Source organism: Moschus berezovskii, chromosome 24, assembly GCF_049115385.1.
Source record: "Moschus berezovskii isolate FMDL1 chromosome 24, NW_MosBer_1.0, whole genome shotgun sequence".
Classification (NCBI taxonomy): Eukaryota; Metazoa; Chordata; class Mammalia; order Artiodactyla; family Moschidae; genus Moschus; species Moschus berezovskii.
Genome location: NC_142483.1, coordinates 9,849,326 through 9,877,227, shown reverse-complemented (window position 1 = coordinate 9,877,227; position 27,902 = coordinate 9,849,326). Strand labels below are relative to the sequence as shown.

The 27,902-nt window shown below is 43.1% G+C and overlaps 2 protein-coding genes across 2 annotated transcripts in view; both read left to right on the top strand.

The window, feature by feature from the left end:
• RHOA (ras homolog family member A) overlaps positions 1–25,457 on the top strand; it is a 52,370-nt gene extending 26,913 nt beyond the window's left edge. The window contains exons 3-6 of the mRNA XM_055413831.2: positions 15,485–15,642; positions 19,732–19,852; positions 23,577–23,707; positions 24,196–25,457. Of these exons, the coding sequence (XP_055269806.1) occupies positions 15,487–15,642; positions 19,732–19,852; positions 23,577–23,707; positions 24,196–24,369 (582 nt within the window). The 5' untranslated portion in view covers positions 15,485–15,486 and the 3' untranslated portion in view covers positions 24,370–25,457. The remainder of the gene's footprint in view (positions 1–15,484; positions 15,643–19,731; positions 19,853–23,576; positions 23,708–24,195) is intronic.
• Positions 25,458–26,528: 1,071 nt separating this feature from the next.
• GPX1 (glutathione peroxidase 1) lies at positions 26,529–27,669 on the top strand. Its single transcript, XM_055413830.2, has 2 exons — positions 26,529–26,846; positions 27,111–27,669. Exons 1-2 carry the CDS (start codon positions 26,586–26,588, stop codon positions 27,465–27,467), a joined length of 618 nt encoding a protein of 205 aa, XP_055269805.1. The 5' UTR covers positions 26,529–26,585; the 3' UTR covers positions 27,468–27,669.
• The last annotated feature ends 233 nt before the right edge of the window (positions 27,670–27,902 follow it).

The window sequence follows — 27,902 nt, the reverse complement described above, 5'->3', positions numbered from 1 at the left end:
AGAAATCATCTGACCATATATGTGAAGGTTTACTTCTGATCTCTCTTCTATTTATCTGTATGTCTGTCTGTATACTAGTACCGCATTGCCTTTTGGTTTTCTACGGTAGCTTTGTGGTGAGTTTTGAAAGTAGGAAATCCTCCAACTTAATTTTTCTTTTTTAATATTGTTTTGGCTATTCTGAGTCCCTTATTTTCATATGAATTTTAGGAGCAGCTGCTTAATTTCTGGCAAAGAACCCTGCTGAGATTTTTGACAAGGAGTGCATTGAATGTATCGATCAATTTGAGGAGGATCAGTTTAAGGAAGATCAATTTGAGGAGTATTGCCACCTACCTTCCATGACCACAGATGTCTTTCCATTTGTCTTTCCATTTATCTAAATCACCTTTCTTTTTTGCACCCGTTCTCCCGACTTTCTTTTTCTCCATACTTGTACCCAGAAGAACCATAGGCATTGAGTTAAAGGTAAAGAAGCCTTGTGTTCCACCACTTTGTAGAAAATAAAAGGAAAATTGCCGGAAATAGGAAGCACTTAGGTAATGCTTTCATAGACTGTTTCCTTTATATGAACACATCTAACTCTCATAACTGTCCTATGGGATAGAGCCTATATTCTTATTTTACAGAAAAAGAAATTGAAGCACAGAAAGGCTAACTTGTCCAGAGTCACACAGCTAACCAGTAAGGGGCAGAAGAAGGCACTGAACTAATAAATTTGTTCCACAGACTGTATTCCTAAACGCTATTCTCACACTCCTCTCTCCCCGCACACGCATCAAGAAGCAATCCTGCAGGTTTTAGTATCCTTTTCTCTTTTGCCTCTTCAAGCAAATCTTGGTGATATTGTGAAAGAATCAGTTAATCTGTAACTCAGAGTGATTGATTACTCTGAATCATTTCTCCTTAACTGAGTTTTTTATATTTTTGATCAAAAGTCTTGTGGTTGTAAACAGTATAGTTCACATTTTCCCATCTTTCTATCCTTTTTTATCATTTTTTTGTATACATTCTTTTTAGACTATCATATACACACCAGAGGAAGTACCAAATGTCAAGTATGTTTGAGTCGCTGTAAAGTCATCGATTTAGTTCTAGTGTGACTTAGTCTGTTTACTCTCATTGGGAGACAGATGATGTCAAGCAAGGGTAGCAGCTTTCTGATTTTCAGGAAGCTCTGCTACAGTTAGACTGATAAGTGGTGGCCAGTTCTTTTCACACTTCTTTTTACAAGTCTTATGATTCCCTCTGCTTACTACAGCCTGTTTGCACTCCTGCCTGTCACGCTTACCTTGTTGCAGTGTGGGAGTGGTTCTTCAGACAATTTCTCAGCTGCTTCCTGCACTTGGGTAGGTAAACTACAACGATGCATTAACATTCAGTTCTCTCCATTTCACACAGCAGTGTTCCGTGATTTCCTCATGTTTGTGTAACCATGATGTTGACTCACTTTTGTCTGAATAGCTTCCTGAAGGCTTTCTGGAGCTGTTTTAGTGCCTAGAGTTTAGTATGCAACATTCTGGAGTCTTCTAAATTGAATTGGAAGTTAAAAATAACTGCTAACTGAAGGTTAGCAGGCAGATATTGTAAGGCACTCATGATTGGTTTAGTTCTCCCTTGCTTTTTTTTAGTCTTTAGTCTTCAATTAATGAAATCATCCTATTAAGGTGACTATCTCGGCCTTCAGTGGTTCTCAAAGTGGTCCCTAGATTAGTGGTGTTAGCATGACATGGAATTTGATAGAAATGCAAAGTCTCAGCCCCTGCCACAGAACTACAGAATCTGAACCTCTGGGAGCTGGGTCCATTAGTCTGGGTTTAAACAAGCCCTCTCTCCAGGTGATGCTGATGTAAGGTACATTTTGAGAACCTCTTAATCAGTGTATATACTATAGGAGTAAAATGAAGCACCATTTACCAGTTACCCCAGGGTAATTTTACTGAATCTAAGTCTGAAATAGTGTTATCTGCTTCTCAGTGATTGATAGTCTGACCTACTCTGTTACTCTTGGCTTCTGTTAAAAAAATTAAAAAACTCAGACTACATCTTATGTTTCATAGGTATCTTATTTCCCTAGTAAAAGTAAATTTCTTAGTTCAAAGGAATCGTTTTTCACAAAAGCAGCTTTCTAAAATGGCCAGTAAATTCAGGAAAAGGTGTTCAACACCATTAATCATCAGAAACTTGCAAATTAAAGCACAATGAGATATCACTACATACCCACCAAGTTGGCTAAAATTTGAAGAAAATTGTTGAATGGAAAGTACTTACTGCTTGTGGGTGTGTCCAGCTACCTTGCAAAGCTGTTTAGTAGTATGTACTAAAGCACAACCTTCTCTTAGGTATAAACCCACAAAATTGTTTAGTAAATAAGTATACTAAGCCGTGTGTAAGATTTGCTGTAACAGTATTTATTCCTAAAAGGCAGAAATCATCAGTCAAGAGCAGAATACTGCACAGCAATGAAAGTAAACCAAATGCCATTTGAAGCAACCTGGATGAAGTCTCTGAAAGATTGTTAAAGTAACCCCAAAGAAAGTTCAAAACCCAGCAAAGAAATTTAAACCCAGGGAACACCAATCCGCAAGGAAAGAAACCAGGCTGGTCCAGGAGTGACTGGAGGCCAGGGACACAGGGGCCTTCTGGGATGCCAGCTGCGCTGCTTCATCATCGTGGTGGTGGTTACATGGATGTGCTCACTTTGTGAAATTCCTTACAGATTTTTTGTTTTTACCCCCCACCCCCAAATTAACTTCTTTCCCTGTACTTTGTTTCACAGTTTTCTTTATTGCCTCCCACTGACATCTCAAGACCTTTTGAGATTTGGTCTTTGTTCTTTTTTTTTTGCATGTACGATTTAAGTTGAGAGTTATTGAGGAATAGTCAAGGAAGGTTCATCTCTCATGAAGTAACCATCTGCTAGGTATTTGTGTTTTCACTTTACATATTATTACTACACTCTTGGTTTGCTCACACCTAGCTGACAGCATGACCCAAGGAATAAAAAATTTGTATTAAAAGGAATTGATTTGGGGGAAGGGGGCAGAATGTTTTTTTGAAAAGCAGAATACCTGCAGGCTTGTTTGTTTGCTTTCATTCCCTCTGAGAAAATGACTTTCCCTTTCTGTAAATGGGTTCTCACTTCATTGCTACAAATTTTTAAAGGATTAGGAGTAAGGCTGTAGTATATATATTCAAGGGTTACACTTGACTCCATTTGTGTCTTAAGGAAAGGTCCTTATGTAGACAATCTGGTAAAGCCAAAGAACCCTAGAATAGCCTAAATTGTCTGAGTAAACCTAGGTAATAAGATTTAAAACTCTTACATATAAGGCCTTGAGCAGAACGCACCTCCTAGAGATATTACCACAGGGCATCACTTCATGTCTTCTGCTGCCAAATCTGGGCTCTCACAGGGAGTTTGAAAAATTCTAGCTTGTGGCTTGAGTAAGCCGATTATCTTGCTGGTACTTTGATGACTGCCTATGGAATTTTCAGAAAAAAAGTTGGAATGCTAGACCCTGGCCTGGATGGCCTATGCAGTAAGACCTCAGGCTACTTTATTTGGGGAGAACTCCTATAGATTGTGCCCTGAAATGAATTTCAAGAAAGCTTTTTTTTTCTGCTAACGGCTACTAGTAATATTAAATGGCTGTTGCCAAATTGTCTTCTGTTACCCTTCAGTAGCTCTTGTCCTGTGTACATGGAGATGGTTTAAGTTGCAGGTTTTCTAAGTAGATTCTTCCAGAGACCTTAACCGGGGCCAAGTATAGATCTCATCTCTTTGGAGAAATGTAAATCACTCTGTAAGACATGGAGGTGAATCTGGTTAGTTAGATTTGGGTTCCTAATGTTTTGAGGTTAAAGATAACAGTAACAGAATTTTGTTGGGTGAGTAATTTAATTTGAAAGAAACTTAGTTACCAAAGCAAGCAGAGTTTGAGTTAAAGTTGCAGATTTTGTATCTGAATCAAGTCATCTTTTAATTTTGAGAATCTGTCATTTAGACCCAAAGAGCTCTGCTTTTGTTGCTTTATAAACCCCAGGTTCCCACAGCCCCCTTTTGGAGTTCAGTTAATTTGCTAGATTGACTCACAGAGCTCAGGAAAATATTTAACTTACTAGGTTACCAGTTTCTGTATTACAGAAAGAGCAGCCAGATGCATAGGGCAGGGTATGAGAGAAGGGGCACAGCTTCCATATCCTCTTTGGTTGTGTCACTCACACCACCAGTCTGGATGTTCTCTGAACCCTTTTGGGTTTGGGAGGGGCTTCATTATGCTGGTGTGATTGATTAAATCAACAGCCAGCATTGATAGATTCAACCTCCAGCCACTCTTTCCTCCTTGAGGTGGGGGTTGGACTGAAAGTTACAACACTAATCCCCTGGGGTTTATAAAGCAATCTAATTCTCCTGGCAACCAGCCCCCATCCTTAGGGATTTTCCAAAAGTCACCTCATTAACTTAAACTCAGGTATGATTGAAAAGAGCTTGCTATGAATAACAAGACATTCTTCACCCTGATCATTCTGGAGCTATTTTAGGAACTAAAGCTATTTGAGGACAAAAGACCAAATATTGTAACAAATAACTCTCCATTGCTCATGTCACTTAGAAAGTTATTCAGGTTTTACTAGCTATGTGCCAGGAGCTAGGACAAAGACCATATGTATTTCTTATTGTAAGTCATAATATCACAGTTATGCATTTAAAATAAAATAGTTAAAATGGCAAATTTTGCTATGATCACAACTTCTAAAAATAATGTAAAATGCCAAAAACTATTGAATTTTGTACTTTTTTCCAAGCTTAATTGAGATATAATTGACATTGTATAAACTTAAGGTGTATGATATTAATTTGATACACTTAAATTGCGAAATGACTACCACCAAAGCATTAGCTAACACCTGCATCATGTCACATAATAACCATTTTTTGTGTGTGTGACAGCATTTAAGATTTATTTCCTTAGCAACTTTCAGTATATGATGGAGTATCATAATCTATAATCATTATGCTGTACCTTAGATACCCAGCATTATTGAGTTCTTCAAGTGGATAAATTGTATGTGAATTTTATTCCAATTGAGATATTTTTAAGGAAGTTTTATATGTGTTGCACACACATATCCACTATATAGTGCATATATATAACATATACTGTAGAATAGCTTCTTTTCACATGTGTCATGTTCTCCCTCTCCCCTTGTCCCCTGACAGTTGGACACCACATGCCTTTCATTGAGTATCAGTACAGGGTTTCTGTGACATGTTTGCTTAGTAGACCTGGCCTGATTTATATGTTTACTGGCAGAAATTTAGGCTAATGGAGTTTGGTTGATTTGTAAGGCTCTTCAGCAATGAGTAAATCCTTTGTTGTTGATCCCAGTTGCACACGTTACATACAGTTCAGTAACCTCTCCAAAAACTGGGTACCTCGTGTTCGAACAGTGTTCTAGTTTGAAAATATATTTTAATAACATAGTGGCCTTGTACTCAGTAAAATATAGTAACTCTAAGCTTCTTTTCTCCTTAGTAAAATGAATGGTAGTTACATCTGCCTCTGGAGAAGTTCAGAATCGAGTCAGTTCCTATCAAATGTGTAGCAAGTGATTTGTGATACACCAGTGAAAAAGGTCATGGTGGCTGATCCAACAGTGTAAGATCTGTTGTAGTATAGTGTATTTTGAAACTTAACAACACTGTCTGTGTCATTAAAGGGAAAACCAGAAGCATGATTAGAATAGTGTGTTTTTTGAAGAAGTTGTGTGGCAGGTAATGGGGTGAGGCAGAAATGGAGAGAGCCACAAGTAGCTTGAGCGCTGGGCAGCACTGTCACATGTGGCAGTCAAGTGCTCAGTGGTTGTCCTCCAAAAGCCCAAGCCTCTGGTGGGGCCAGTGCAGTCTGTGCCGTGGAAAGTGCTTCTCATCAGTGCCAGCAGGAGAGTCACCCTTGAACGGGGCATTGGTCCAAGTACCTGAGACTGCGCCAGCCGGGATTTGCACATTACAAAAAAAGATGTTCTTGCCCTCTGTCCTCCCCTCTGTCCTCATGCTGTTCAGGGAGGATGTTTATGTGCAGACAGCCCCTGTTTCCTCCTGTGGAAGGAAGGTGGCGGTTTCCAGAAGGGTGACCTCTTCCCATTCACTCCCAGCACTGCTGCTCAGCAGCATAGCCAGTCCTGTGCTGAGTTCCAGTCTTTGAACAAATAAAACAGAAGTTTCTTAATAGAAACCTTACAATAGCAATTAATATTTTTTAGTTGTATTTTATGTTTTAACCACTAAATCATTGAATGCCAGGCCCAGACAGCCCCCTGTGTGGCCTTGTTGAGTTCACCTTCTTGTTATAACTTAAAGTATCAAGCCTCTGGACACAGTCAGAAGGCCTAATTGCTTTTTTGATGTGGTTATCAGTAACTTTGTGAATGAGACTATACCTGGAAGACTGTGGGTCTTTCATGTTGCATATAGAATAGTAACTGTTATCACAGCAAAGCAACAGGGAGATTCCCAGGAGGTCCAGTGGGTAGTACTTGGTGCTCTCACTGCCAGGGCCCTGAGTTTGATTCCTGGTTGAGGAACAAAGATCACACAAGTTGCCTGGCATGGCCAAAAAAGCAAACGGAAAACTCCCCAAACAAAAGCAATGCAACAGAGGCAAGGCAGACTCCACATCTGAGTCAGCTCAGTTCAGTCGCTCAGTCATGTCCGACTCTTTGCGACCCTGTGGACCAGCATGCCAGGCGTCCCTGTCCATCACCAACGCCTGGAGCCTACTCAAATTCGTGTCCATCGTGTTGGTGATGATGAGTGCAGTTGTGCAGTAGTTTCAGCATTCTTTGGCATTGCCTTTCTTTGGGATTAGATTGAAAACTGACCTTTTCCAGTCCTCTGGCCACTGCTGAGTTTTCCAGAGTTGCTGGCATATTGAGTGCAGCACTTTCACAGCATCATCTTTCAGAATATGGAAGAACTCAACTGGAATTCCATCACCTCCACTAGATTTGTTCATAGTGATGCTTCCTAAGGCCCATTTGACTTTGCATTCCAGGATGTCTGGCTCTAGTTGAGTGATCACACCATTGTGGTTATCTGGGTCATGAAGATCTTTTTTGTACAGTTCTTGGGTGTATTCTCACCACCTTTTCTTAATATCTTCATCTAAGTCAAGGTTACCTTAATTTGTCATTGTTGTGGTTGATGTTGAGAGGTTGCAGCAGCCACTGATACTGCCGCATTTCCCATCCTGGGAATTTTTGCGTCCTTAAAAATCACAGGGCAGGGCTGGGCCCAATATACTTGGTACACTGTCTCCTGTGAATAGTAATCACTGACAGCAGGTATATTTGCTGTGGTCTACTTGCCTTTCTGATGGCATTTTACAGGGCTGTTTTCAGATGGGAAGGATCCAACTGCAATACAGTGGTGGTAGGAAGTATGTACTTAAAATTGGGGGCTTTTGTTTTTATTTTGTTTTGGAGTATAGTCTATTGACAAAGTTGTGGTACTTTCCGGTGAACAATGAAGGGATTCGGCTATACATATACATGTATTCATTCTCCCCCAAGCGCCCTCCCATCCAGGCTGACGCATAAACGTTGAGCATAGTTCTATGTGCCATGCAATAGGTCCCTGTCTGTTTTCCATTCTAAATATAGCAGTGTGTATATGACCTTCCTCAAATCCCTAACTATTCCTCCCTGCCACCACCCCCCCAGCCAGCAACCATAAAGTTGCTTTTCTAAGTCTGTGAATCTCTTTCTGTTTTTTAAGTAAGTTCATTTGTATCACTTCTTTTTTAGATTCCACATATAAGGGATGTCATATGATATTTCTCCTTCTGTCTCATTTACTTTACTCAGTATGGTACACCCTAGGTCCATCCATGATGTGGCAAATGGCATTATTCTTTTTAATGGCTGAGTAATATTCCATTGTATATATGTACCACATCTTTATCCATTCCTCTGTTAATGGACATTAAAGTTGCTTCCATGTCTTGGCTATTAAGCAGTGCTGCAAGGCACATTGAGGTGCATGTATCCTTTCGGATCATATTTTTTTCCAGATGGATGCCCAGGAGTGGGATTGCAGGGTCATATGTAGCTCTGTTTTTAGTTTTTTAAGAAGCCTCCATACTGTTCTCCATAATGGCTGTACCAATTTACATTCCCATCAGTAGTGTAGGAGGGTAAAATAGGGGGCTTTTGAAAGGCAGATAGCAAACATTATACATGGAGTATCAGACCTAGAGAGGGGAAGCTGGAATGTTGAGACTCCGAAAACATGCCTAGTAAGACAGGCAGACGGAGAAGGCAATGGCAAGCCACTCCAGTACTATTGCCTAGAAAATCCCATGGATGGAGGAGCCTGGTAGGCTGCAGTCCGCGGGGTCGCTAAGGGTCAGACACGACTGAGCGACTTCACTTTCCCTTTTCACTTTCCACTTTCACACATTGGAGAAGGAAATGGCAACCCACTCCAGTGTTCTTGCCTGGAGAATCCCAGGGACGGGGGAGCCTGGTGGGCTTCCGTCTATGGGGTCACACAGAGTCGGACACGACTGAAGTGACTTAGCAGCAGCAGCAGCAGCAGCAAGACAGGCAGAAATAGCTTCAGGTGCTTTGGTGTAGTCTGTTTCTCAAAGGAATGATATTGAAATACTTTGAGTATATAGCACATGCCCAGGTCCAGTTAGTATTCCACACTGAAGTCTTTTTCAGTATTTTAGTGCTTGACCTGTGGTAGTTGGATTGGAATTTCAGTTTTTTGAGCCTTTCCAGGTTTTTCATCAGTATTTAGGAGAAACACACCCCCTTTTTAGACTTTTATTACTCTCTACATGGACTCCATTCAGCATGTCCTTGCCACTTTAATGTAGCTGAGAATACAGCTTCAAGGGATAAGCCAGCTAGACCCATAGTCCCTGTCCTGAAGGAACTTTTCTCAGCAATGGATATGAGTCATTCACAGAGGAAAAAAAACCTGCCACATCCCTCACATAGGGTAGGATGCCTGGTAAATGTGGTTGAACTGATATATATAAAAACCAAGAGTGGTCCAAAGCCCCAGGCGTTAGGATTAGAGCACAGAGGTCAGGGGTGTCAGGAGTTTCAGAACAAGGACTGGATCAGGAATAGAGATTTGAGAATCATGAGCATAAGGGTAATATATGAAGAACTGAAACCCCCAGAGATAGGTAGAGTATTAGGAAGCTAAGGGAAAATACAGTCTTGAAGGGAATCGTTAGATATGGAGGCTGTAGCTGGGGAGATGGAAGACTTAAGAGATGAGTGCATTAACATATTTTGTCAGGGAGGTCCAAGGATAGGAAGGTAAGGTGGTAAAAAATATCAAGGAGAATGAGGACTGGATTTTGTGAAGGTTGGTCATTGGTGACTTTTGAGAAAGTTTCAGTAGAAATTTGGGCAGAATGCACATTAGTAGAATTTAAGCAAGTGAATGGGTATGGAGCAATTGAAAATGTATACCTTTTCTTTTAAACAGACCAGAGAGAGGAAGGTTAGTAGGGGAAAGCATGGATGTGGGGAGATTCCTTGTTTTAAAATAGGCACCCTGCACTTTATGGTAAACTGAAAGAAGGAGCCAGTAGACAGAAGAGATGAAGGGGGTGTGGGATACCCCAGGTGGCAATACTATATAAATTGAAAGGTGCTGGAGGCTGTAAGGTTAGGCCTGGGCAGGAGAGACCTTAGCTGGAGTAACTTGCTCACTGCATTCCTCTGTCTTATGCCCGACCCTGTAAGAGATGCAGAGATCCCCATAACTCCTCTAAAGAAATATACTCATTTGCATGCTATTACAAGTGACTTAAATATATATCTTACAGCTGACTGTTACTGGAAAAACAAACCTCTACTCAAAACTTGTAAGAATTATATCTGAAACAATTCAGAGTCTAGAAAATAATACATCTGGCAGAGAGACTGCAGAGAGAGCTCAGTGTGATTTTCCTTCTCAAGCTGGCAAGCCATGTACTTGAAAAGATGCTGGATTATAACAACATGGAAAGGAAAGATACTAGAGTAAAAAAAAAATTCCTGGGTCATTTCAGGAAAAAAAGTAGTGAGTTTCATTTTCTGATGTTTGTGCTCTTCCCATCTTGTCAACAATCCTGGTTGTGTTGCCAGACTCCCAGCATCCCAGAAATCACCTTGTAATTATAGGCTTTCATTTTCATTTTGTCCCATAATCACTTGTGAGTTCTTTTCTTTATCATCAATAGAAGCTGAATGGATATTTTTAAGAGCCTTTTTGGTTGCTCCCTGACATTTTCATTTTGTGTGTCTTTACTGTATTTTATTTAGAGGAATTACTTCTTAAAAATTGAGTACTTTCTAGGAAGGATGCTATTCAAAGATGGCAGTCTTTGTTTTAATAATTCAGGGAATTACAGGTACATTTTCTTTGCATCCTGTAAGGTCCCGATTTCTGGGCTTAGGCCTAGGAGGTAAAATTGTGACATGAATTTGAGAGCATAAGAAAAAATAGAAAATGTTTTGTGAATCCTATCAAGATGTTAGCAGTCAGACTGAACATAGAGGAAAGACTTTTAAAGGTAAATTAGTGTCTGTGCCCTGGATTATTTCATAGGAGACTGAAAATGAAGTAGTCTATCTCTCCTTTTTCATTAAAAAAAAGTTTTGTTTTTGGATTTACTTAATATATATCCCACACCCCCTTCATCTCTCCTGTCTATTGGCTCCTTCCTTCTTTCAGTCTACCATAAAGTGCAGGGTGCCTATTTTAAAACAAGGAATCTCCCCACGTCCGTGCTTTCCTCTACTAACCTTCCTCTCTCTGGTCTGTTTCAAAGAAAAGGTATACATTTCCACTTGCTTCTTACCCATTCACTTGCTTAAATTCTACTAAATGTCCACTAAAGTACGGAGCCACATAGGGCTGCGAAGAAATATAAGATATTTCCTTTGCTCTGAGGTGATTTGCAGTGTAGTTGGAAGACACAACACAAGTGAATCAAGTACAGGGTCTTGAAGTGGGTCCCATATTTATTAGGAATCAAAAACAAAAATGGAGGGAGGGATATAGGCGCTAAATGGGTGTCAGAAGTGCTGAGTTATAGTTTAAAGTGCTAGTCTCTATACAGTACTGTTTTCATTGTGTGGTCCTATGTTTTAAATAATTGTATTGAGCACATTTCCCTTTTTTGTATATGCTGGTTATTGTGCTTTCAGTTCAGTCGCTTAGTCGTGTCCGACTCTTTGCGACCCCATGAATCACAGCACGCCAGGCCTCCCTGTCAATCACCAACTCCCGGAGTTTACTGAAACTCACCTCCATCGGGTTGGTGTTGCCATCCCGCCATCTCATTCTCTGCATTCTCTGTCGTCCCCTTCTCCTCCCGCCCCCAATCCCTCCCAGCATCAGAGTCTTTTCCAGTGAGTCAACTCTTCGCATGAGGTGGCCAAAGTATTGGAGCTTCAGCTTTAGCATCAGTCCTTCCAATGAACATCCAGGACTGATCTCCTTTAGAATGGACTGGTTGGATCTCCTTGCAATCCAAGGGACTCTCTCAAGAGTCTTCTCCAACACCACAGTTCAAAAGCATCAATTCTTCGGCGATCGGCTTTCTTCACAATCCCATCTCTCTCATCCATACATGACCACTGGAAAAACCATAACCTTAACTAGATAGACCTTGGTTGGCAAAGTAATGTCTCTGCTTTTTAATATGGCTATCTAGGTTGGTCATAACTTTCCTTCTAAGGAGTAAGCATCTTTTAATTTCCTGGCTGCAGTCAGCATCCGCAGTGATTTTGGAGCCCCCCCAAAATAAAGTCTGACACTGCTTCCACTGTTTCTCCATCTATTTCCCATGAAGTGATGGGACCAGATGCCATTAGGAGTATTATCCTTAATCCTCATTTTGCTTTTTCACAGGAAATAAATCTTTAACTATTAGTAGATAATATTGTGAGTTGGTTAAAACTTCATAATATATGTGTATATTCTTAGCCAGCCACACTGCACTACACCACTAATGTTCTCAGAACTCACAAATGAGAGACAGCAGCGTCAGCCCTTCCCATTACAGAACTTTATGAGTTTATATGCATTAAATTTTAAAGCTAAATTTCTTATGTTTTCCAGACTAAAAAAAAAAAGTTTCTAATGTTTACTTCATGTACCCCAATGGATTGTGTCACCCACTCCAGTTTGGGAAACGTTCCCTTGAGTCAGTATGATTTTGTCAGTGAATGTATTGTTGAGGATTAGTTTGACTGTAGATAATGGGGACCTGAAAAATACTACCTTAAACAAGACAGTTATTTTTCATTCACATAAAAGAAGTATGGAAGTAGGCAGTCTTGGGCTGAGATGGTGACTCTCAAGATATCTGGGACCTAGATGCCTTCCATCCTTTATTCCTTCAACTCCAGGGTGTGGCACTCATATTCTAGGATGACTGTTGAGAAAGCAACCCTGACTCCAGGTTTAAGCAGCAGGAAGGAGATGAAGAAGGGCAGGGACTTCCAACTTTAAGGAAGATATTCTGGAAGTCCCACAGAATACTGCTGATCATCTCAGGGGCTACAAGTTTGTACATGGCTATATCTAGTGTAAGGGAAACGAAGAAATGTCTTTTAGCTGGGCGGCAACGTGCGCAATTAAAAATTGGAGTGCTGTTCTAAGAGGTAATGGTAAGAGTTCAGGTTGACCTCTAGGCTGTGGCAAGTGGAGGTAGGGAGTCTTCATTGCTTTTCCTTTTTTTTGGTAACAGCTTTCATAAATATCCACACACATTACAATTCACCCATTAAAATTTTACAATTCAGTTGTATATAGAATATCCATCGAGTTATGCAACCATCTGAGAATCATTTTGGAAAAATGTCATCACCCTATAAAAAACCTCACTATTCTTTAGGCAGTCATTCCCTATTCCTCCCTCCTCCAGTTCCCTTCCCCTGGCAGTCACCAGTCTACTATCTCTGAATTTGTCCGTTCTGGACATTTAATATAAATGGAATGACACAACATGTATTTCTTTGTAACTAGCTTCTTTCACAGGTTGTAATGTTTTCAGGGTTCATCCATGTTGTAGCATGTATTAGTATCCCCCCACTTTATTGTTGAATAATATTCCATTGTGTAGATAAATCACATTTTGTCCACTCATCAGTTGTTAGATGTTTGGTTTGTTTCTACTTTTTGATGGTAATAAATAATGCTGCTGTGAGCATTCATGTAAATTTTTTATGTGAACACGTTTTTATTTCTCTTGGAGTTATGAGTAGAATTGCTGGGTCATAGATATAGTCAGATCCTTCACCTGGTTTTAAATCAGATTGTCTTATCTAGTTATTATTGAGTCATAGGAGTTCTTTACATATTGTGGGTCCACATCAACCTTGACTGCAACGAGAGATCCCAAGTCAGACCACCAACCTAAGCTGCTTTTTTGTTACTCAGTTGTAGGAGTTCTTTATGTATTCTGGATATAGGTCCCATATCATTTTCTCCTAGTCGGTGGATTATCTTCTTATTTTCTTGATGCTATCTCTTGAACCACAAAAACTTTAAAATTTTTTGTGAAGTCCAGTTTATCTTTCTTCTTTGTTTCTTGGTAATATATATATTTGTGAATATACTGTTCACAATACATTGTGAGAAGTATATTTTTTAGCCAAAAGGTGGAAGCAACCCAAGTGTCTGTCTGCATATAGATGGATAAATAAGGTGTGGTATATATCAGTACATACAGTGGAATATTATTCAGTCTAAAAAGAAAGGAAATTCTGATACATGCTACAAAGAGAGGAAACCTCTAAGACATGCTGAGTGCAATAAGCCAGTCACAAAACAACAAATACTGAATGATTCCACTCACATGAGGTAGTTAGAGCAGTAAAATTCATAAAGGTAGAAAGTGGAATGGTGGTTGCCAACAGTGGAAGTAGGGGAGATGGGGCGTTAATTGTTTAATGAATATAGAATTTCCCTTTTAGAAGGTGAAAGAAGTTCTGGAAATGGATGATGGTGATAATTGTACAACAGTGTTGAATATATGTAATGCCACTGAAGTATTTACTTACAAATTGTTTAAATGGCAAGTTTTCTGTAATTTTACTGCGTTTTAAAAAATATCTTGTAGTTTTAGCTCTTACATTTGGGTCTGTAATCCATCGTGAGTTAATTTTGTATGTAATGTGAGGTAGCCCTCTCACTTCCTTCTTTTGCTGTTATCTGTTCAGTTGTCTCAGTGCCATTTGTTGAAAAGGCTGTTTTTTCTCCATTGGATTGTCTTGTCATCCCTCTTTGAAAATTTACTTGACCCTAAATGGGAGGGATTATTTCTGGATTCTCAGATCTACTCAATTGATCTATGAAAGTGTTAGTCGCTCAGTCGTGTCTCTTTGGGATCCCATGGACTCTAGCCTGCCAGGCTCCTCCATCCATGGAATTCTTTAGGCAAGAATACTGGAGTGGGTAGTCATTCCCTCCTCCAGAGGATCCTCCATCCCAGGGATTGACCCTGGGTCTCCTGCATTGCAGGTGCTCTTTACTGTCTGAGCCACCAGGGAACTGTTTATAGCTTTATAACAGTGCAACACTGCCTTGATGACTGTACCTTTATAGTAAGTTTTGACATCAGGAAGTGTGAGTCCTTTAATTTTGCTCTTCATTTTCAAAATTGCTTTGGCTGTTCTGAGTCCATTGAATTTCCATGTACATTTTCTGATCAGTTGTCAGTTTCTGCAAAGAAGCTGGCTGAGATTTTGATAGGGATTGAGTTGAGTCTGTAGATTAATTTGGAGGATATTGCCATTTAACAGTATTGGTCTTTAGTCCTTAAACATGAATGTCTTCCCATTTATTTAGATCTTTTATTTCTCTATATTTTTTAAAAGTTTTCAGAGTATATTTCATGCTTGTTACATTTATTCATGTTTTATTCTTTTTGATGCTGTTGTAAGTGAAATTGCTTTCTTAATTTGTTTCAGTTTGTTCATTACTAGAGTATAGAAATAAAATTGATTTTATATGTTAATCTTGTATCCTGTAACCTTGATGAATTTATTAGTTCTAATAGCTTTTTACTGGATTTCATTTGGGTTTTTAAGTGAATTTCCCATATAAAAGGTTACATCATCTGCAAATTAAAATAATTTTTCTTCTTTTCCAGTCTGGATGTCTTTTATGTTGTCTTCTGCCTAATTGCCAGAACCTCCTTAGAAGTGGCAAGAGTGGACTTTCTTGTTTTGTTGCTGTTCTTAAGGGAAAACTTTCAATATTTTCACCATCAAGTATAATGTTAGTTATGGGGTTTTGGTATGACTTTTTGATGCCACATGGAAAGGTGTTACTAGCATTTTATCTTATATTTTTAGTGTGCTAATAGAGGCTTGTGGCCCATGGGCAGAAAGTATGTGCTATAGATTAAAGCTATCATGGATTCTTGTGCATTTAGACAACACTTTTGTCTTGTTTCAGCAATGGCTGCCATCCGGAAGAAACTGGTGATTGTTGGAGATGGAGCCTGTGGCAAGACTTGCTTGCTCATTGTCTTTAGCAAGGACCAGTTCCCAGAGGTGTATGTCCCTACAGTGTTTGAGAACTATGTGGCAGATATTGAAGTGGATGGAAAGCAGGTGAGTATACTTTTCAGAACAACTGCTACTATTTTTATGTTAGGCTATTCATAGAGCCTTGAGAAAATTATGACTTTTTGTCTCTTCAGTACATAATATAACAGTAACAAAAAATTAAAATGAGAAATCTGTTCTCTCCTTTTCAGTTCAGTTGAGTTCAATTGCTCAGTCGTGTCCAGCTATTTGCGACCCTATGGACTGCAGCATGCCACGCTTCCCTGTCCATCACCAACTCCCAGAGTTTACTCAAAACTCATTTTCATTGAATTGGTGATGCCATTCAACCATCTCATCCTCTGTCGTCCCCTTCTGCTGCCTTCAATCTTTCCCAGCATCAGGGTCTTTTCAAATGAGTCGGTTCTTCGCATCAGGGGGCCAGAGTATTGGAGTTTCAGCTTCAGCATCAGTCCTCCCAATGAATATTCAGGACTGATTTCCTTTAGGATGGACAAGTTGGATCTCCTTGCAGTGCAAGGGACTCTCAAGTGTCTACTCCAGTACCACAGTTCAAAAGCATCAATTCTTTGGCGCGCAGCTTTCTTCATAGTCCAACTCTCATATCCATACATGACTACTGGAAGAACCATAGCTTTGACTAGACAGACCTTTGTTGGTTTTTAATATGCTGTCTAGGTTGGTTATAGCTTTTCTTCCAAGGAGCGAGCGTCTTTTAAAATTTTTATGGCTGCAGTCACCGTCTGCAGTGATTTTGGAGCCCCCAAAAGGAAAGTCTCTCGCTCTTTCCATTGCTTCCCCATCTATTGCCATGAAGTGATGGGACCGCATGTCATGATCTTAGTTTTCTGAATGTTGAGCTTTAAGGCAATTTTTTTTACTCTCCTCTCACTTTCATGAAGAGGCTCTTCAGTTCTTCACTTTCTGCCATAAGGTGGTGTCATCTGCATGTCTGAGTTTATTGATATTTTCCCCAGCAACCTTGATTCCAGCTTGTGCTTCTTCCAGCCTACCGTTTCTCATGATGTACTCTGCATATAAGTTAAATAAGCAGGGTGACAATATACAGTCTTGGCGTACTCTTTTCCCTATTTGGAACCAGTCTGTTGTTCCAGGTCCAGTCTAATTGTTGCTTCCTGACCTGCATACAGATTTCTCAGCAGGCAGGTCGGGTGGCCAGGTGGTCCCATCTCTTTAAGAATTTTGCAGTTTCTTGTGATCCACACAGTCAAAGACTTTGGCATAGTCAATAAAGCAGAAGTAGATGTTTTCCTGGAACTCTCTTGCTTAGTTCAATTTTATTCATTTTAAATTATTATCATCTAGATAATGTCCACATTCACGCATTATTTCACATGGAGAAGCCTTAGAATATTTATTCTTTCCAGCTTTATTTACATTTGAAATTTAGTTTGTTGCCACATGGTTAATACTGAAATGAAGCTTTGTATGGATGGGCTTTTTTTTTTCTGTCATAGTATTTCATTAAGTGCTAAAGTTTGAGATTACTAGGTCAATGTGTTCTTATTGATTATGCTTCTGAAAGGATTGTACGGCTCTGTACCACCAACAGTGTGACATTTAAACAACGTGCTTACATTTAGGTTTTTGGGTGGTTGTTTTTTTTTAATGTCTTTTGACTTTAACATAAACAGGCTGCTGCATTTGCTTCAGTTACTTGTCACTGGCAGTGAGGACAGTGTTTCCTCCTGTCTGCCCTGAAAGCCCACCAGCAAGACTGGAGCAAAACTGCTGAAATTAGAATTGTCTCTCCCTCTTCTGCTCCCTTTTGTTGTCAAAATAATATCCAGATTCCTGTCTGTCTTTTGAGGAGAAATGAAATTCTTATTGCAAATGGGTTAGCTGAAAAGAAAAGTAGAACACGGGCTGTTTTCCAACACACTCAGCCCTCTTAGGCATTCAGTCACACGTCTCATGCTGCTAGCACCTAATTTATTGGCTTCCACAGTTCTGTCTCCTTTCTTCCCTCTCCTGTTCCTGTTTTCATGCTGTCCCTTTCTGTCCCAGTACTGCCTGACCTCATTTTGTGGGCCTGTGTGTGGAAAGCACATTAGCCCAGCTGCTGCGAATTCTAGGGTTCGTCATTACAGGGTGCCTTGATACTTCTGTGACCGTGAGGAAGCTGTCTAATCTTTGAGCCGCTTTGATTTGTAAAGTGGTTTAAGCCATTTTACGGTTGACAGCAAGGGTCTATGAAGTGATTGAAGGCATTTGGAAGCACCAAAGCACTTAATAAATTGGACTGAACAAGAACATACTCAACACTCCTTATAGCTTACCCAGTAGCCATGTTGGCCACAGTGGATGCTCTCAGGCCATCAGGAACCCCATGGCACCCTTCTGGTCACGAATGGATGAAAAAAACCACAATGAATTCCTGCCAGAACTTTGTCTGGGTCCTATACCCTGCAGGTAGCCCATCAGTATAGTGTTGTCAGTTCAACTTTCAGTCAGTTCTCTGAGTGGATGCTTGGGTACAGGTTTCTGTGGGCTTCATAGGAATATTGGTTTTATGTAGAGACAGGACCCAGTTCTGACAAGCTGGTGAAAATTTGGGCCTGCTGTCACGTACCAGATCTCTCACCCATTTTAGATAGCCACACACACACACACACACACACACACAGAAAGACCCGGTGGCTTGAAGGAAACAGGTTTAAGTTGGTGTTTTCATAGCACATTCCTCAAAGGCGTACTGACTATATATTGCTGGGTTTATCTTGTCAGTTAGAGGATGACAGCTGTTGGTTGCTATGTGTCTGCAATCATCAGTTGGGAAAGTCTTTTCCATCTGTGGCAGTATATGTTTAGGGGGTACTGTTGGCTCTTCTGTCCTCTTGGAAGCATCATCTTTGCCTTGGGGTCTTGGAATGACCAGGATCTTCTTACCCTTAAGAAATATAGGGATTTTAACTTATAAACCTTGCTCTGCCTGACCCTGGCAAAATGAAAGCCCTTCAACCAGGGAGAGGAACCCTGAAAAAAGGGTACTTGATCTGGAAGAGGGTATCACATCCTAGCTACCTACCTCAGAGCAAGTCAGTACCCCAGGGTGAAAGAGGACGCCTCCTGCGAATGTTCTCATAAGAGTATGCACCCACAGAGCCCAGGGAACCATCCAGGATTCTAGGTGGCTATGGGCCAGGGAATAGGTGTGCCAAAAATGGAAAGGCCCTGACGTGGGACAGGCCTGGCACCCTGGAATCATTTATCAGGAGACAGAGTTAGCTCTTCTGTCTGACTGAATGCTCATGAGGTGTGGGGGTGCCAGGGGAGTGGGATTTGTGAGAGAATGAGCTGTAGCATCCTGAGGTCAGACCAGTTGTGAGGGTTCGGCATCAATATGTTATGGATTCCTGTACCAAGCTGATGGTAATGTGCATGACAGAGGCACAGTGGGACTTGTGGAAGTTGTGAGTGACACATCCTGGGGTAGAGGTTGAAGGTGGAAGAAATAATTAGCCATCAACTTTAAGGTAGGAATAATATTTAGATACTGAAATATGGGCTCTGAAGGTGTTAGCAGGAGAAGGCTACTCAAGGCATTGGAGGGAGAACTCCTTGGGCCACAAGAGCTAAAAACCACTGTGATTGTCAGAAGTGACTGGGCTGACTACAGAGCCTGTCGGGCATGGTGGTGGTGGAGTCCTGTCTAAGTCCGGGTGTCTGTTTGCCCTCCACCCACTGAAAAGTGAACAGGTTCCCAAGGTGAAAGGAGTAACCCCCTACCTATATGAAGCTGTCAGTCAGCCATTCAGACATTTTTTTGAGCAGTAAAAGCAGAGCCATAGGCCTTTCCTGTCAGCTCAGACCTTACCCAACACCCAGGATGGTGTCTTTTAAGTTACTTGTTCTGGTTTTTCCCTGTCTTGCCTTGTATACCTGGTGGGATGTTGTCTATGGTTCATTCACTTTCTTTCCTCTGTAGAATGTTATTTGTGATTAAGTACTTATAAGCTACAAAATTACTTTTGCCTTGACACTAATAAAACTGACCATTTTTGTATTTTACTATGTGGACAGTCTGTCATCTGAAGGTACAGTGGTTTCACTTCTTCTGAAAGTAAGTAGTGGGATTAACCTGCACTCTTATGTTCATTTTTCCTGTCATAGGTAGAGTTGGCTTTGTGGGACACAGCTGGGCAGGAAGATTATGATCGCTTGAGGCCTCTCTCCTACCCGGATACCGACGTTATACTCATGTGTTTCTCCATTGACAGCCCTGATAGTTTAGGTGAGTAGCCCTGCAGCCTGATGTTTGTCACTGCCTGTGTGGTGGTCAGTTTTTGGTTTCTCAGGTCCTTTCTGGACATCAAGTGGCTGAAAAGCAGACGTGAGTTTCAGAGAAAGAGATCATAAGTGGCCAGAGTCCTAGAGTCTCAGGACTGTAGACCCTGAGCCCAGAATCCCTTTTCAGCTTTGGTCTCCCTTGACTGCTTTGTTCCCTTGTAAAGTAGGTGGGTTCCAAATAGAAAGCTATTTTTTGCCCCCGTTTCTTTTTTTGAAAGGGACAGGGGTGGGGGGTGGGCATGCAGCATGCTCTGATCAGGGCATTGAACCTGTGCCCTCAGCAGTGAAAGCACAGAGTCCTAACAACTGGATCTCCAGGACATTCCCCAAAGCTATTTTCTGGACTGAGATTTGGGGAAGGCTTTTTTTTGGGTGTCCACATCTTTTTTCCGTACTTAATATTGAGCCTGCTGCCTCCCAACATCTAGACTGATGATTTGCTGATTCCTAGTGGTGTTTTTAAAGCCCTGTTTTAGCCCTTTTATAAAGCCCCTTAGCTGGTGGAGAGAGACTTAAACCTGACCATTACACTAGCTCAGTTGGTCACATGTTAACAGAAGCTGCTTTCCTTCGAAGAAAAAAAAAATGTGTGAATGATACTGATCTCTTATTCTGCAAAACAGAGCACTGGGGCCTGAAACAGAACTTGCTTTCAGTTTGTACTAAAGATGAAGAAATGTCTTGCTTGGTGCTGTGGTGCTCTGCTTTAACAGGGCAGTGGATGGGGCAGACATACTGTCATTACTAACACAGATGACAGCTGAGGGCTGTCTGGCGGCCTGGGCTGTTCCTGGGGAGTTAGGGTTGGAGTGACCTTTTGTGTGTCCTGCTTGTACTCACGTAAATGACAATACTGAGGGCTGCTCTGAGACTGAGAACCGTTTGCTCAGCCTCATGCCGCCCAAGGAACCAGGTTGAGATGAAGCCACCTGTGTGATACTTCCCAGGACTGAGGCTATGTGTGCTGCCTGCCGTTGTCTCACTTTGGTTCAACAGTTGTGCTTTAGTTTCAGTTTTCAGATTAATCTGGCTTCCTTTGGTGGGACTTTCGGAAGGCCCGTGAGGCTGAGCTTTAGAGAGAAAATGGACACCTTCCCTTCAAACACACACATGATGAACTTTGCCTAAATCCTGTAGGAATGAGGACTGTGCACGTGCACCCTTTGCTGCCTCATCCAGGGTATAATCCTTTAGGGATAAGAATTCCTTCAGAGCAAAATATTACTCTTATTCTGTCTTACTTTTTTCTTTGAACACTGTATCTCCTAGTCTCAAGGAAATCTTCAGCTTTTGACCTCTTCTCTGTTTACTATGACTTTTTTTTTTGCTGTCCCCTCACCCAGAGGGTAGGTTCTGGGGAGGAACGCAGAGGTAGAAAGCAGAGAGATTGAGCTCCCTCTGTGGAGTACAGATACACCTGGGGAGAGGGTGGAGCTGATGCTGTGCCTTCACTAATGGTCTTGGCAGGAGTATCATAGGTAGGTAGGGCCCCTTTGCTGGGCCTTTTAAAAGTTCTCTTATTTTGGCTAGGGAGTAGCAGAGAATTCCACTGGTAGTTTACCCCAGTAAAATGTGTCTTGGGAACTCAAAAGTTTATATCAAGAAAATGAAAAGCTAATGTCAACCAAATGTTGGAATTTGCTTTTTATGTTGTTAGACCGTGGCCCAGAGTCTGGGTGTAGAATAACAAGTTTGATCAGCAATCAGAACATTGGTGTGCAGCTTTCAGCCCTTTTGCTGTCCAACCCTGGGTAAAAGGCCAAACAGAAAATAGTTTAGGCTTGTCAGCCTTGTGTTCTCTGTTGCATTTCCTGAATTTGCCATAACTACTCAGCTATACTGTTGTAGCACAAAAGCAGTCATAAAAAATATATCCATGAATGAGCTTGGCTCTTTTCCAGTAAAACTTGACTTATAAAAGTAGACTCTGGATCTAGATAAGAATTCCTTTTCTCAAGCTTAGTGGAATTCACAAGGACATCCAAAGCACTCCACTGTAAATCTGTGTAAAGTGATGTGTCCTGATATGATTAGATTACTTTGAGGGTAGGAGCAATTTTATGCGATTGCCATCACTGAATTAAAAGGTAAAAAAATTAAATTTTAAAATTATTCATGGAAAGTGAACATAAGAGAGGCAATTCATTTTATTTTACATGTCCTGGATTCTGGAGGTGGGGAGACAGAGTAATAATTTTGTATGTTTAGCAAATAATTGAGCACCTACTTACAGAACCTATATTCTACATGGAGACAGAAGAGCAGAAACCTAAATCTGATAGCAGGAAAGGTTACAAATAACATTCATGGTGGTGGAAGTGGAATAGGCTATGGCAGTATGGAGTGTTAGAAGATGAGCACATGCTGCTGGTCAGGAGCCTCACTGAAAAGGAGACCTCTGAGCAGAGGTGAGGGAGGCCAACAAAAGACTCCCCAGGCGGAAGGAAGGAGTCCAGTGTGCTGTACAGAGAGCGAGGGTTGCAGAGCCATGTGGTTAATGGTGTGGACCTCTCCTTTGATCATGAGAGAGATGGGAACTCTCGGATGGTTTGAACACAGGAGAGATGTGTGTGATCTCACCTACTCTTTAAAGTGATCACTATTGCAGCTTCACTGAAAACTGACCACAGGGTGCAGAGCCAAGAGCAAGATTGAGTGCTGAGGCTGTTGGGCTTCAGTGTCAGATATGCTGGCCCTTGTCTTTATGGCTCTCCAGTTCTTACGGACCCCTTTGTTCTAGAATAAGGCTTTGAGTGTTAAGTTGCGACATTAGTGATTGTAGCTGCTATAGCAAAAGAGGAAAGTATCTGTCTTGTGGGCTGAGGAGTGGAGCGTTGAATTGAGTTTTCTGACCTTACTCAAGTAATTTTTCTACCTTCTAGCCAGAAGGCAGGGCATGTTTCCATATTGTAACTCCTGCCTTTTGGTCTTGAAGTCAGAGTGAACAGTTTACTCCTAAAACATAGTCTCAAATTATGATCAGTACCATTTAAATAATCATCATACTAAGTATGCTGTACGCATTGAATCAGAATAACCTCACATGAGGTCTTAAATTATCTCCAGTTTATAACGTCATTCCTGACAGAGATGCTCAAGCTGGTGGGTGTGGGAGGTTGAACCCAGGCCACCTTATCTAAATTACTACAGTATTGACAAGAAGCTGCAACTGGTTATGATTCATTTTCAGAAGCCACTGAAGCCCTTTAAAATTCCAGTAACCCAAGGGTAGGTCATCCTGAGGACCCATGAGTAAGGTGTAGAGAAAGTGTGTGAACCCTGGGCTAGCTATAGCCGCAGAATGGGGGGACTCCATCTATAAGCTGTGGTCAGAATCATCCAACAGTGACGTGGGTGCCGGCCGGTGGAGCAGGGGGCACCGTTGTGGAGCCATCCCATGTTCTGAATCCTTTGCTCCTCTGTAGCCTTCACCTGGCGCCACCTCCAGAGGAGATGAGCTGCTTAGTATGACTGAGAAAAGCTGGTGATTCTGTGCCTAAGAGAAGGGGGGTTAGATTTTGCCTTTTTCATGGTTTTGAAACTAGTGAAATTCCATTATATGTCTAGCATGATTCTGAAGTTTCTTCACAGTTTAACTAGGGCTTCTGGAGATTCTTCAAGATAGAATTATATGTATCCCCAAATTATGTGCATTTTGCTGCTTTCAGAAAACATCCCAGAAAAATGGACTCCGGAAGTCAAGCATTTCTGTCCCAACGTGCCCATCATCCTGGTTGGGAACAAGAAGGACCTTCGGAACGACGAGCACACGAGGCGGGAGCTGGCCAAGATGAAGCAGGTGGGTCTGGGCGGGCTCTGTCTTCTGTGCACTGGGGCCCAGGACCCATGACGGGTGATCGGGGAACAAGGCAGAAACCTACACAGGCCTGGCTGCTTCAGAGAGGGCCCCAGAAGCCTCTCTCTGTGCCGCTTGCACAGAGGGCCCCTCAGGCTCCCTAGTCCTGTAAGATGCGACCTCTCTTGTGCAGATTGCCTTCCTGAGAAGGGACCACCACAGCAGTAATCAGTGTGTCAGATGCAGGAGCTTTATCAGGCTCTCGATCTCCTTGTCCAGTTTTTACCTTCGTATACGTGAGGCTAGAGATAAATTGGTGGCAACTGAAGGATCAGGCAACCTGGGAGTCCAAACAGAGAGCCCTAATGCCTTCTAAAAGTGATGGGGGTGACACCTTTGCTTCTCAAGTCTTTTAGCGGAGTTTAAATACTCTACACCTACTTACTATATGTAACACTGTTAACCTAAAAGCGCTCTCTTCTCTTTGCTAGGAGCCAGTAAAACCGGAAGAAGGCAGAGATATGGCAAACAGGATTGGTGCTTTTGGGTACATGGAGTGTTCAGCAAAGACCAAAGATGGAGTGAGGGAGGTTTTTGAAATGGCCACGAGAGCTGCTCTGCAAGCCAGACGTGGGAAGAAAAAATCTGGGTGCCTTGTCTTGTGAAACCCCTGCTGCAAGCACAGCCCTCATGCGGTTAATTTTGAAGTGCTGTTTATTAATCTTAGTGTATGATTACTGGCCTTTTTCATTTATCTATAATTTACCTAAGATTACAAATCAGAAGTCATCTTGCTACCAGTATTTAGAAGCCAACCATGATTATTAATGATGTCCAACCCACCTGACCCACCAGGGTCCTTCTGACACTGCTCTAACAGCCCTCCTCTGCACTCCCACCTGACACACCAGGCGCTAATTCAAGGAATTTCTTAACTTCTTGCTTCTTTCTAGAAAGAGAAACCGTTGGTAACTTTTGTGAATTAGGCTGTAACTACTTTATAACTAACATGTCCTGTCTGTCATCTATCAGCTGCAAGGTATTCTGGTGAGTCACCACTTCAGAGCTTTACTCCTTTTAACAGATTTCATTGGCATAGCTCTGGGTGGCTATCCAGTTTTTTGAAAATGTGCTCAGCCAGAAAGGCCCAAGTCCACGCAGCTGTGGTAAAGTTACAGTTCTGTGATTTCATGTTAGTTACCTTATAGTTACTGTGTAATTAGTGCCGCTTAATGTATGTTACCAAAAATAAATATATCTACCCCAGACTAGATGTAGTATTTTTTGTATAATTGGATTTCCTAATACTGATATTTGTCATCTTCACAGAAAGTGTATTGGTTTTTTTTTTTTTTTTAAAGAAAGTGTATTTGAAAATAAAGTCAGATGGAAAATTCATTTTTTAAATTCCCGTTTTGTCAGTTTCTCGGATAAAAGATGGCCATGTCCCCCCATTTCGGCCCCACATGTTCTAGTACCCCCTTCCCCAGAGCTGGGCTAAGTAAGTAGGAATTCAGTTTTCTGCCTGAGGCACTTAGACACTCAGAAGGTGGCATAACCTCTCTCACCTGGACTGCAGGGTCTGGCTCTAGTTCACAGTGCTCTCTCCTCACTGTATCCAGGTTCCCTCCCAGAGGAGCTGCCAGTTCTCTTGGGTGGCCCTCAGTTTCTCTCTCCTCTCCAGCTGACTAAACTTTTTTTCTGTACCAGTTAATTTTTCCAACTACTAATAGAATAAAGGCAGTTTTCTAAACTTCCTGTATCCTGGTGTTTGTGTTGCTCTCTCCAGGGCTGGAAATGGGAGGATGACCTCTGCCTAGCTCACCTTTCCTTCAGGGGGCAAAGTACCAGCGCCCACCCGCTCCCCAAAACCTGGCACTAACCTGACTTCTGCCAAGGAGGTGGAAATGAGTATTCAAGTTCAGAGCGGGGTGGAGTAGGATATACAGCCTACTGAGGAGTAGGTATTCCAAGCAGTCATTCTTCCAGAGGAATCTCAGGAGTGTGATATTTTCCTCTTCTTACTACCTGTCCATTCTCAGTGTCTTTTAAAAGGCAAGCCTGAGCTCCAGATGAAGTTGACTAGGTATGAGGATGGTCTGAAATACACTTGAGTCCCCTTGGCTCTGCATGCTTTTGGGCTCCCCTCCAGGAGTCTGGAGCAGGGCCTGAACAGTGACCCCAGAAACCCTGTGTAAAGGCAGTGCCGCGCTGGGGGTGTCAAAGTAGGCGGGAAAGCGGAGGCTAGGATGAGAGCAAAGTCTAGGGCAGTGCCAGAACGCACGGATATGAGAAAGCTGGCTTTTGCAGTCCATCCCTGACTGCCCCGTTCTCCGCAGCACTGCCCACCCTCCTCCAACTTAACCTTCAAAGCTCCCGGACTGCGTTGGCAGCTGTCGCCAACTGCACCATCCCCGCCGCCTGCCTATAGGGCTTGTTCTCCGGGAGTAGAGATACGGCACTGCCGGAGAGGGCTGCGCAGCCACAGCCAGCGCACGCTCCTGTTGCTGGTCACCCTCCCGGGGCCAGGTCCCATCTCTGAAGAACCGTTAAGAATCCGGAGCCCGTCTGGGCCCTGGACGGGAATCATTCGGGCAACTACCGCAGTGCCGGCGCTGCACTCCCTGGGCCCGGACCAAACGCGCCCGCGCCTCCGCACGGTCTGGGCGGTGTCCGCATCCGGCCCGGCCGCACCCTCCCGCTCTGCGGGCTCGCAGCTGGAGGCCGGAGGCCGGATGAGGCGGGACCCCGGCGGGGAGGAGCCGCGGCCGGAAAAGTGCCTGTACCACGTGACCCCCGGTCGCCCGCCTTTTAAACGCAGGCGCTTCCCGACCCCCTTGTTCAAGTCCGCGGCTCCCTACTCGGTTCGGATACCCACGCCATGTGCGCCGCTCAGCGCTCGGCGACCGCCCTGGCGGCGGCGGCCCCGCGCACGGTGTACGCCTTCTCCGCGCGCCCTCTGGCCGGCGGGGAGCCCTTCCACCTGGCCTCCCTGCAGGGCAAGGTGCTGCTCATTGAGAACGTAGCATCGCTCTGAGGCACAACGGTGCGGGACTACACCCAGATGAATGACCTGCAGCGGCGCCTCGGACCCCGGGGCCTGGTCGTGCTCGGCTTCCCGTGCAACCAGTTTGGGCATCAGGTGAGCCTAACCGGGCGGAGCGGGGGTGGGCGTGCGACCCGGGTTAGGAGCGCCCGCTGGTGCTCCGCCAGGCCCCAGGGCGCGGAGAGGCGGGCCTTCGGCTCGCAGCCCTCAGACGCTTTTCCCGGCTGAGGTTCAAATCCACCCTGGAGTTACGCAAGAAAGGTCACATTCGAGTGACTCATGGAAAACTCCAGGTTTGCGGTTAGAAGGCTTCCCTTCCCCCTCGCAGCCGTGATTCCCAGCTGCTCTCCCCTCTCGCAGGAAAACGCCAAGAACGAGGAGATCCTGAATTGCCTGAAGTACGTCCGACCAGGCGGCGGGTTCGAGCCCAACTTCATGCTCTTCGAAAAGTGCGAGGTGAATGGCGAGAAGGCGCATCCGCTCTTCGCCTTCCTTCGGGAGTCTCTGCCCACGCCTAGTGACGACGCCACTGCTCTCATGACCGACCCTAAGTTCATCACATGGTCCCCGGTGTGCCGCAACGACATCTCCTGGAACTTCGAGAAGTTCCTGGTGGGCCCAGACGGTGTGCCCGTGCGCAGGTACAGCCGCCGCTTTCTGACCATCGACATTGAGCCTGACATTGAAACCCTGCTGTCCCAGGGGGCCTCTGCCTAGGGTGCCCTTCCCACCCTTGCTGCTTGGCAGTCAGCGCTGCTCTCCGGGGATTTTGCCCATGAAGGTGTTCCCTCTAAACCTACGTGGAGGAATGCCTGATGTCCAGGAAAATCCCCTGAGGTGGCCGCTGGTCCTGTCCATCCCAGCCTCCCCTTTCCCAGACCACAGCTCCTCATGAATAAAGTGCCAAATGTGAGCAGAAGTGTGTGTGTTTGTGTTCTGTGTCATTGTCAGCGGGGGACACCTTTCCTACTAGTCTTAGGCCCCCATTTCTTGGCTGGCCTTACCTAGCCAAACATGAATATTCCAACACTTTGTCTGCAATGGAATCCACTCTTTCCTTTGTGGGAATCCAGGTCCTTCTCCCAGCGTTTCTCCCTCTGCCAGGACATGCAGCAGGGCCATCCTGAGGCCCTGTTACAAAAAAAAGTCTTT